This window comes from Populus alba, chromosome 9, assembly GCF_005239225.2.
Source record: "Populus alba chromosome 9, ASM523922v2, whole genome shotgun sequence".
NCBI classification, from domain to species: Eukaryota; Viridiplantae; Streptophyta; class Magnoliopsida; order Malpighiales; family Salicaceae; genus Populus; species Populus alba.
In genome coordinates this window covers 12,777,839-12,788,652 of record NC_133292.1, presented here as the reverse complement: position 1 = coordinate 12,788,652, position 10,814 = coordinate 12,777,839, and the positions used below count along the sequence as shown (strand labels likewise).

Here is a 10,814-nt window from a genome sequence, read left to right as displayed (position 1 = left end):
TATATGAGAAACATGTTGACACCTGCTCCGCTTTGTTGTCGGCCTAGCCCTTGTCTTGAGTCGATAGTGTTAAAACATATAATTAAAAAATATTTGAAACTATCTAATAGATGGTTTAGTAATAAGAATTAAGAACTTGAAATCAAGATATATTATTTTTTTATTTTAATAATTTTAGGTTTAAGTTTATAATTGCTAATATGATAATCACTGAAAATTTACATATGGTCATAAATTTTAAAATTTATAGAATTAATTAAGATATGTGCAAGTTAATTCGTGAAATAATTTATTCACAATCATGTTAATAAAAAGAAAAAACACTTGTAATTCGTGAATTAATAATCTTTTATGTGCCTAGACCACCAGTTGGCCATGTTTTTTTTTTTAATTATTATTAAATGTCATCCATCTTTACAAAAAGTTAAAAAAAAAAAAAAAATAGCCCCTTGCATGCGTGCTTGCTTTAGTCGAACAACGTGCCTAAGTTTTTTTTTTATTTATTATTATTATTTAAGTCAAGCCATGCTAGCTCACTCAGGCTGGTAGGTCCAGCGTTTGAGTTTTTATTTATTTATTTAATATTAATTTTTTATTGAATTTTATTTTTTAATATTGAATTGATTGTAAATAAATTTATTATTTTTTTATTATATAATAAAATATAAAATTAATCTCAGGTTTAGCGGTTGATTAAGGCTAACACCCCCCCCTCTCTCTATATATATATATATATATATAGAAGAGAAACATGTCGGCAACTGCTCCGCTTTGCTGTCGGCCTAGCCTTGTCTCGACTTGAAAGCGTTAAAACGTGTAATTAAGAAGCGCTTGTAATTCGTGAACTAATAATCTTGATCCAATGTGTCCCTGTGAGGGAATAAACTAACTAATTAATTAATTAATTACAGCCATCCAATGTGTTCCAGTGTCCCATATATTTATGAAATGAGTTTGCATTAAGAATTTATATTTATATCGAAATCAAAGTTTAATTTTTTACCGTAATGTTCTTTAAATATTCCATACAACTAGCTTTATTTTGTAAATTTATTAAATCCAATCTGGCACACGATAGAGAACTTGCATGGTTTATAATAGTTTATCTTCTCGGGTTGATTTGTCACTGTTCAAGATGATATTATTTTAATATTTAAAAAATATTATTTAAAAAAACCAACTAGATTGCAAAGACGGGGCCACTTGTTCCACCGAATTCAACTTTACATGGTTTAATAGATCTGAAGCAGGAGTTGGATTTACAATTAGTAAACAAGTTTAGCTGATGGATTGGGCCTGGCAACGCTGATTAACACTGCTGATTTTTCACAAGTTTAGCAAACATATTCTTTATAGAAATTAACGAACAGTACTCCTTTGATCTGAGAGAAGATATATATATATATATATACAACGACCTTTCTCTCTCTATCTGTAAGATGTAGACGTAAAAGGTTAAGCATGCATGCTGTGAACACATGTAACATGAAGAATGCCCTCTGCTGAAGGCACCTGTACAGATGCTAGAAGCTACCCCTCCCTTCAGTAACAAACACAGATATCTTCATCGCGCCTTGTTAGTATCGCACTCTCTGTGGTCCTTTCTTTCTCCTGTACTGCTACTGCCAATAAATAAACAAATCCCTCAGGGCTACCTCACCTTTAATTTATGTATATTTTTGAGCTGCTTTTATCATATAATTACGTGAAGAGTTGAAAAGTGACTCCCATTTATTTTATTGTACGGTCGATGGAGCTAGCTAGCTAGCCCGGCCCCTGTACAGCATCATATCTCAGAGAGTAAACACAGCAGCGTAGCCGTGGAGTGGATGGATGGCGAAGATATTCGACGACGAGTAGTTCTCTTCGATTCTGGAGTGGATGGATGGCAAGTCGAGTTCTTCTGCGAATTATCTGTCAAAACTATGTTACGTTACCATACTTTTACAGGAAAAAAACGAAGCATATATATGATGATGATGATGATGATGATGCATGCGTCTTTTGGAGTGCATGTATGTACCTTAATCCAAACCTTAAACTGTTGGGAAGTAAGCAAATAAACAACATCAAGTGTCATAATTAAGAAATTGATTAAAAGCTGAACTGTTGGTGTCCAGTACCACTCATGCAAGTTGCTCGCTCCTTAGTCGTCAACCTTCTTTTAAGCATGTTGCTTTTGGCTCCTTCCTCCATGTTTGTTAGGTCAAAGCAACAACTTAATTTGTCTCTCTCCCTCTCGCACCTTTTTTTTATCGGCCCTTTTGCATTATCATGATAAATAAATAGATATTTTCTTATTAATTGATTAATTGTCATAACCACTTCAAATAAATGAAGAGTTGTAAACCAGCTTTTCCCTCTCTCTCTTTCACTATAAATTTTGTAATAAAACCTTTCAAGAAAAGGCAATGCACTTCTAGCCCTTCCTATACACCTCTACCTCTCCCTTGTCTTCTATATATTAGAATAATCCATGGCTTCCTCTTCTTCACAACCACTTCGCATAAATGAATTCCTACCGTCCGATCTCCGGCCTTATACCATCTTGTTCCTTTATTATTATTATTATTATTATTAGGGTTTTTTCTTTGATTATTACCATTCTATAAAACCCATTAATTAAAAGCAACGCAGTTTGTAGCTCTTTAAATATTCTATATATTTATATTTACAATACATCTCTACCCTTTTGCATGATTCAAGAGTCATTAGAAGATAACACGTGTGATCTCTCTTCTTTAAGCAAGCGGGAAGCCTCCACATGCATATAAAATCGATTTGCATTTACAAGATAACACAGTGAATAATAACATCAAGATAGCGAAGAAGGCGAAGGAGAGGCAAAAAAAAAAAAAAAAAAAAAAAAAAAAAAAAAAACCTAGCTTCCGAATTCTAACAGCCCGTTAACATTTGCCACAACACAGGTGAAGTCAATCACTAGGCAGCTGCTGTCATCTGGCTCCATTTGTATCACTTTTTTTTTTATATATATATATATATTAAAAGTTGGAGAAATGATTTTGTGAAGGTTGAACCATTTGTAGATCAGTTGTGGTTTGGCATGAGTTATCTTCACTGATCATTGTCCTGCAAGAGAAAAAAAATAATCCAAAAAGTTGAGTATAATTATCAAACACCATGCATAGATTTATTATATGTTACTGAAAATATTTATAAATAAATATATATAATATAAGCTACTCATAGGTAAGAAAAAAGTTTAATGCACTGACTTGTCAACAAAAAATAATGATGATGAAAAAAGTCTTACACAATATGATTTCTCCATTAGAAACCTCCATGGTAGTCAATATTAGACACCACCTTAAAAGTTCAAAGACTAATAATTAATTTCTCTTGGAAAACACTTACTCTCGAGGACGAGATGCCCAGAGGGAACTTAGTGCCCGTAATCTCCCATAATATTCTCCGATCACCAGAAAACACCGTGCTGCCTGTCTTACAGTCAATATTCGACGGAGTTGGTGAAGGGTTTGTTGTCTCAAGTTATCAGCCTGTATAGTGCCAAAAACATATATAGTTCCTTGAGAAAAGAAGGGAGGGGGGGGCAAAATACATGCTGGTGTGAAGAACAAATCAAGTAAAAGCTATGATGGGTCCAAGTGCAACGGCATATGGGGACAAATTAACCCTAAACATTTCAAAGAGGTTGAAATTCTTGAGCTTGTCTTATCTATCAGATTTGTACCATTCAAATCATAATAAAATAAAATAAAATAATAATTACAAAACTCTTTCTATAGTTTCTTTCTCTCTATATATACTCTCATGAACTTCACTTTTTATCATATAGTTTATATGTTTTAATAATAATTTATAATTTACATGCTCAACAATATATTTTATTTAAATTTTTTATTCGATTCAAGATGTGAAGTATAATTTATAAAAATACAAAGAGAAAATAAAATTTACATTAAATAATAATAAGACAAGGTAATTAATTGTTAATTGATTAATAATTAAAGAGTTTCTAGAATTAATTGTTTAATGTTGTTGATAGGTCTAGCTAGGGTTTTTATTTCAACAAACATCATTTTTCTAACCACCCTTCTGATAGCAACATTTTATTAGATGAAAAACCAACATCGAAACCCTAGCAATCAACATTGAGGAAATGGACCTCTTAGCTGAAAAATAAAGATATATTCTCCTCAAAATGATTGGATATAATAAAACTAAAATAAGTGATGGTACAAGTCAAGGCACCATCCACCCTACAGGTGGCAAAAAAGCAGTGGCAATGATCAGTTTTGATGTATAGAACTATGTTAAATCATTAGCACGTTGACCAAAAGCTTAAGACACAACAATCAGTAGATGTCTCGAGGTATACTAATTTTGTAAATAATCTGCGGCACCATTTAACGCAGATATTTATAGGACGGGGAAATCCATGTTAAATGCATCGGGCATGATGACTGTAGCGTATCTTCTTGACTAAATTATATTAAATAAAACTCAATATGTGTATACATGCATACATATATAATTAATATATATACTTAATATTTTGGTTTAAAAAGTCAATAAATATTTCTAAATCAAGTTCTATCTCTAAAGAAGTAGTGTAAGCTCCGGGACTCTTAGCCTTCAGGTGTCAGGTAGAAATGGCGGCGCAAATCAAGCTGGATATAATGGAATAGACGACTAGCTAGATGGGAACATTAGAGCTACTAGTCTCCTCCATATATTTCACAGCTACTTTAAGTTTCTTTGCTTGACCTCTGTATGTTGCATGTGATCACACGCATGATATATATATATATATATATATATATATATATATATATATATATATATATATATATATGGTGATATAATAATCAACTCCTAATCTTATCTCGCCAAATCAAATGAGAGGTGGCCATATATAGGCTAATATAGGTTATATAGAAGAAGATATGTTTCTAATATTGGTGGGGGAGGGGCTGGCAGGGACCGCAACCTTCTAAAGAAAAGGAAAAAAATTCTACTCTTTGACACCTACCCCGATAAAAAATAAAAAAAAAAACTCCCGACTCTGCGACTCCATGCATCCTGTCCCTATGCCAATTAAATAACTTCTGCTATGATTTTTGTATGTGTTATTACCTTGACGTGAATATCAAGGCGCATCACCTAGTTGCTAATTAATTAGGATAGCATGGAATTTGGGAGCTTCCATCATGAAATCAAGTGAGATAGATCTTAGGCTTTATTTCAACCTCTAAGAATTGAGAGCAGCTTTTCTATATCATTGTCAGAAAGCACTATACTTTACTTGCAAATGAAGTTCAAACTATTTTCTAATTCTTCTGATATAACTGAAAGTGGTGTTTTTGGACTCTCCTCATAAGTCCCTCTCCTGTTACTGTGGATGTTGTTCCTCTTAAATAATGATCTTTCCTCTAAAAAATGGCTTAATCAATGTAAAGAAGGTTAATGGTATGTTTACCTGGCGAACGAACCCTTCAAGATTGGAAAGCTTGCCTAACGCCATCGCCATCTGCTGCATTCCACCAATGACCGGTCCGCCGGCAATGGTGTCAACAAGAGACTGTTGGAGCTGCTCTAGGCCTTGGGAGAGAGCCTCTTCTGCTTGCTGTGAAGATTGTTGCAGGCTGTAAATCCCCATGACCTGCTGTTCTGTTAAAGGGTCTAGCTGGGATATTAACATCTGCTTGACAGAAAAAAGAAAAAACAAAAGACAAATGTTTTTGTTAGAGTAAGGTATTTTAGTCATTTTACATTAGGTGCATGTGCGTGTTGCTCTATTAGGGCCAAAAGTCTCCCATGACTTAAAGAATGGTCAATGAGAAAAAGGATATTGTCAACAATTTTATTTTTCTTTTTGTGCCAAGGAGAGGACACTCCTGTAGGACACTTTAGCTGTCCCAATCTCTCTTTTAAATGGATAGTGTGCCCTTTATAAGGGTATATTTCATCTCCTTGTACACACCGTCTCTCACTGTGCCTCTCTTTTTCCTTAAATGACTAGAATAACCCTTGTATACTACACAAATCCCTGTGCTCAGTAAATTTCCAATGATGACCACTATAATGGCAGCGATATCTAGAGTAGAAAGCAAGCAATGCGATGTAATTTAAATGCATTAGGAAATTTAAACCTTGATGAGTTCTGAGGGCCTAAAACCACCCATCCACAGGAAGCAACGCTCGGCTGGAGTGGACCACATTCCGGTAATCAGGTGAAAGACATCAGATTTTGCAGCCACTACCTTGAGCCGGAAAATTTCATCGTAATGTGAAATATACCCATCTACTATAACCCTAAGGTCACCGTCCGATAAATGTGCTTGCAATCCTGTCTGGAGCTTCGACATGTGCCGGTGGTCGTCTTCTAGCCATCTTGCATACTCCATATCAAATATTGCAGCTCCTGTAACAGCAAGAACAACAACGATGATGATGAATGAAAATTAATGGTTGGGGTTATAATGAACATGACCCGTTTGCACTTTTAATCCATGGTTAATCACATGGTGGACCAATGTGACATACCACTGAAAATAAACTACACTTTTTTTTTTTTGTAAAGATTGTGTTGCATCCCTTTTTAGTCTTTAACTAAAACAGATGTTATTTCCGCTTGAAAGAGGAAAAGGATGATTGAGTTAGTGCCAAAGAGAGTAGCTTTGTGCGAGGAAAAAGTCCAGCAATATTCCTATCATTATTGTGACTGTGTGGGTAAGACTATTTGGATTAAAAGAGTTTTGAGAAAGATTTTGTCACGAGATTTGATTGAAGGGATTTTTAGGACTTTTTAATTAAAATTTCAGCAAGTTTCTAAATTTTGTTATGGAGAAAGCTAAGATATTAAACTCAGTCCTAGAACTAATAACTTGCGATTAGGATAATTTTAAATTCTGAAATTTACTAGGGGTGAAAGCAACCACCATTTTTTTTTTAACCAATTCAGCTACTGAAAAGAGAATTGAAAACCAGGACATGTCTTAGCAACAATATTTTATAGATTTTTGCATTTTTTCCAAAAGGACTAAAACAGCAAAATATATTATATATGAATTTTATTCTTAGAAATAAATAAGTATACCTAATCAAAGTTTGGATTGTGATCTAGAACACCACTTATGTCACACATTCCCCTTGACAAATCAGCAAATGTCACATGAAGATTTTACAATATAGAGAAAACTCGATAAAAGTTTCAGTCTTTTCCTCTTATTTCCTTTTTTTTTTTTTTTTTTTGTAAATTTATTGACCCTTTTGCTACTTCATTACGAAAAATTCAAGAGAACTCACCAGAGCTGATATTGCCACCGGCACCACCGCAGCCACCCAAGAACAGCCCCTGTAAAGCAACCCAGAATTAAAATATATATATTGAAAATTTTAAAAGATTCTGCATTGATTGCTAAAATGTTGTATAAATTTGTACAAAGTTAAAGACCTGCTGTCTTGCACGCTGAAGATCTTGTTCTAACTGAGTAAGTTTTATTCTACTAGTCTCTAGCTGCTGGACATATGCCTGTTTTGGGACACAACACAAGACAACATTAAGGAAAAAAAATTACATGAATTGAAGTCACCAAGTTGTTGGAGAAGGAAAATGACCCTTGCCTTTTTCCTCAGTCGACTCTTCTTTGCAGCTTCCCTGTTTTGAGCTAAACGTCTCAATGTCTGGAACCAAAAGCAAAGTAAAGTTTTCTTTTTTAGTTATAGAAGGCAACAAATTGTGAACTCCGGACATTGTTAAGGTGGTAAAGAAAAGAAGAGAAAAATACCTTAGCATCAAGTTGTTTCTCTGATGTTGAACCTTTTCTCTGCAACAGGACATAAAACACAAGTAAAACATTGTCCTAAAACCCCCACAAACAAGAACTAATTAATGAACCCAAGTAAGAAAATTTATGCAAGTCGTCTTAAATGTAGCATATTTTAAGATAAAATGATAAAAGAGATCTCTCACAGAATTCCCAGGAAGAAATTCTGGTTGCTGATCATTTTCATGTAAGTCTTCTTCTAGAAATTGGTAGTCAAGAACAATGTCTGGGTGGCAATAATCGCCATTATCTTCCATTTTGTGGAGGGGCTTTGGCTAATTTCCTGATTTCAAAGCTGATTTTCAAGGCTAAAAAGTAAAGACAAGAGGCTTAAGTGATAGTTATGGGGATTGAGTAAAGTGGGTCATTGTTATTGTACAAGAAAAAAAATAACAGTGTAATGATTCTCATTTTGACCTTATATATTTATTCACAAGTCTCCCTCCCTCCCTCTCCCTGTCTCTCTCCCTCTGATTTCATGTCAGTCATTTGAACAGGAAATCGTTCAGTAATCAGGGAAGGCTCTGGCCGAGTAGTTGGGATCTGTGCTTGTGGATATTGAAGATATGGAGAGAGGGAGCAATAAAGATACAAACTTTTTCCGGAGTTTGGGATTTGGGAGAGAAATTAGGGGGGGGGGGGGGGTCGTCTAAGAGAGACAAATTATTAAGCAAAACAGTTGTGTTAAGAACCTTTTCTTGGGGAGATTTGGCAGGTGATTGATTCTGTTGAGAGGGCCCCCCTGTTCTTGATGTATCATTAGCCATATCTACTTGTTCCTGTTCTTGAAACTGTAGATGCTTCTGATAAAAAGCCTGATTGTAATGATCTGAAGAAGAAACTTTTTTACTGATGGGAGATTCTGGTTCCAGATGGGCTTCAGCTTTGCTTGAAAGAGTGTTTAATGCTGATCCTGAGTCAGTACTCTCCCCTCCTGACTTTGAACTTCCCTGAACGTTTAATTTAAACCAAAACAGAAGGCAAGCCCAACAAGAATTATTCAAAAGGGCAGTAAAGAATCAAGAATCATTTAAAAAATTGAGCTAAATTCTGGAAATGGGAAAGCACCCAAGAACCATAAAGAAAGTTCAAAACTTTTCAATCTGAGCACAGGAATCACTTTCAGGAAAATTTGTTGATATGAAAAAAGTGCGAGATGTTTGCTTTGCTCGGACTTACAAAGGCTGTTGTTTTTATCAATTACTGATATCAAAAGACAAAAGACATGGTCAAAGATAAAGAAAGGAAGCTAAGAAACTACTACTCTTGGGGTTTCCTGGAATCTCATTGGCCATGAAGGAAACATTTCCAGTGTAGCTGCAGGTCTGCCTGTTACTGTAAATAAAGCTGCAAGAATCAACAAAAGCAAAATCTCAGAAGATCAGATCACCTCAGAATAAAGACGATAAAGATTTTAATACTATTTTCTTTGCCACCTAATCCCCATCTTTTCTGCAGTTATATGCGGACAAAGTCAGTAAATCATGCCAAGGTGGTCAGGTTACTATGTTTGTAGCCTTACACCATTGATTTCTCTAGCCTCAGAATGATTACAGTATTGGAAATGGAAACCCCCCCTGTGCTGTCCTTCTCTTTAGATTAGACATATTCAAACCTCTCTGTGCTTTTTGTAGAGTTGGTTATACTTATCAAACGTCACAAAAGGAAAAATGATAGAAAGAGAGAGAGAGGAAAAGGGTGGTAGCATACGTGCTTTAGCTTCATCGTTCCTAATCTTAACTCCTTCCAGCACAATTGCTTCTTCTAGCTCTCCAAAATCAAAAGCAGATCCTTCTTGATTACTATAGGCAAAGATACAACTATCCCATGTCAGCCATACTTGTAAGAATTGTAAGAAATTTGAAAGCTGATAAGCAACATACATGAAACTGGTTGATGGGGTGTTGATTCCACGGAGAAGTGCATAAGGGAGATGCTGATTAGAGGGGCCTGAGTCTGACAAACCAGTCTCTCCAATTCTGTGGCTAGCCATGCAAGCTCTATCTTTTTTAGACCATTCTACTCATCATTTATTTCTCCAACAAGAATTAACTGATCATCAAACGTTAAAAAAGATGTTGCGAATCAGACAACAACAAGAAGCAGAAGTGGTAAGAAACAGAGGAATTGGACAGCAAGTAAACTATTGTCAAAACAAATTCAAATCCACTAATTTTGTTTACCTCAGTTTGGTATTGAATTTAGAGCTGGAAATTAAGTTGTGCTTGAAGAAGAGCACAACTGGGAGGGAGGAAGGGAGGGAGGGAGGGAGGGAGGGAAATCAAAGCTAGCTTTCTTGTCAAAGTGTATATCTAGGTTTCTACAACAAGGGACAAAGTCTTTTTCTTCAGAAATCTCTATCCACTCTTTCCACCTTTTGCTCTTTCATGGCTGTCTCTATCTCTTGCTTTTCTTTCTCTCTTTCTCTCCTTCTATGTGAAGAAAACTAACCTAATTTGATTAGTTTGTTTTCCTTTTTGCCCTTTTCTCTTCTTTTCTATTTGGAGTTTGCTTTAGTTCTATCAACAAGCAGGGTTTTTGAAAGTTGAAACTCATCCCCCCTATGTAGCAAACCAAAACTCTTGTCCTTGCAAGCAAGAGCTGTCTCAAGCCCTCTGGGTAGCGTGGAGGGTTTTTGCCAAAAATAAACACATAAAAAAACAGTAACAAAATTCAATGATCAAATAAATAATTAAACAAAACCAGCAGAAGAGGAGGTGGGGTCTCTAGCAGGAACCCACTAGAATCACTAAATGACTCCTACTCCACTCTTCTCTCTCTTCTAACCGCCTGTGCTTTCCCATTGGTCCTTTTTATGGGGCTCTTCAAGGATTCAAGTACTTTGCTGCAGGGAAAAAAAAATCAAGATTTATTTATCTAGCAGTAAATTCAACATGGAAGATGAGACAAGGTTTTTTCTTTCACAAAATATGGTAATAGGAGAATTCTTTCTTGTACTGTCTCTTGATGGCCCAGAAGAGAATTGAGTTTCCTTTTGACACC

General features: G+C 35.2%; 1 protein-coding gene across 2 annotated transcripts; it reads right to left on the bottom strand.

Annotated features, from left to right (window-relative positions):
* Nucleotides 1–2,850: 2,850 nt before the first annotated feature.
* LOC118032337 (transcription factor TGA9) lies at nucleotides 2,851–10,576 on the bottom strand. Of its 2 annotated transcripts, none has more exons than XM_035037012.2 (13): nucleotides 9,995–10,576; nucleotides 9,695–9,863; nucleotides 9,522–9,613; nucleotides 9,073–9,158; nucleotides 8,504–8,761; nucleotides 7,773–7,811; nucleotides 7,609–7,668; nucleotides 7,439–7,516; nucleotides 7,291–7,339; nucleotides 6,135–6,406; nucleotides 5,462–5,683; nucleotides 3,376–3,518; nucleotides 2,851–3,090 (listed from the first exon to the last, which is right to left on the bottom strand). In XM_035037012.2, exons 2-13 carry the CDS (start codon nucleotides 9,802–9,804, stop codon nucleotides 3,003–3,005), a joined length of 1,497 nt encoding a protein of 498 aa, XP_034892903.1. In that variant the 5' UTR covers nucleotides 9,805–9,863; nucleotides 9,995–10,576; the 3' UTR covers nucleotides 2,851–3,002. The 2 variants fall into 2 exon arrangements, with proteins under 2 accessions (XP_034892903.1, XP_034892904.1); XM_035037013.2 differs by having other exon boundaries at nucleotides 9,076–9,158; nucleotides 9,995–10,573.
* Between the last annotated feature and the right edge of the window lie 238 nt (nucleotides 10,577–10,814).

Excerpts from the sequence above, each read along its gene's own strand:
- LOC118032337 (XM_035037012.2), bottom strand. The coding sequence starts at position 9,804 with ATGGCTAGCCACAGAATTGGAGAGACTGGTTTGTCAGACTCAGGCCCC. Across the intron at positions 8,762-9,072 it reads TCCAGGAAACCCCAAGAGTA|GGAAGTTCAAAGTCAGGAGG; the intron begins GTAGTTTCTTAG and ends TTAAACGTTCAG. Across the intron at positions 3,091-3,375 it reads TGGGCATCTCGTCCTCGAGA|GACAATGATCAGTGAAGATA; the intron begins GTAAGTGTTTTC and ends TTTCTCTTGCAG.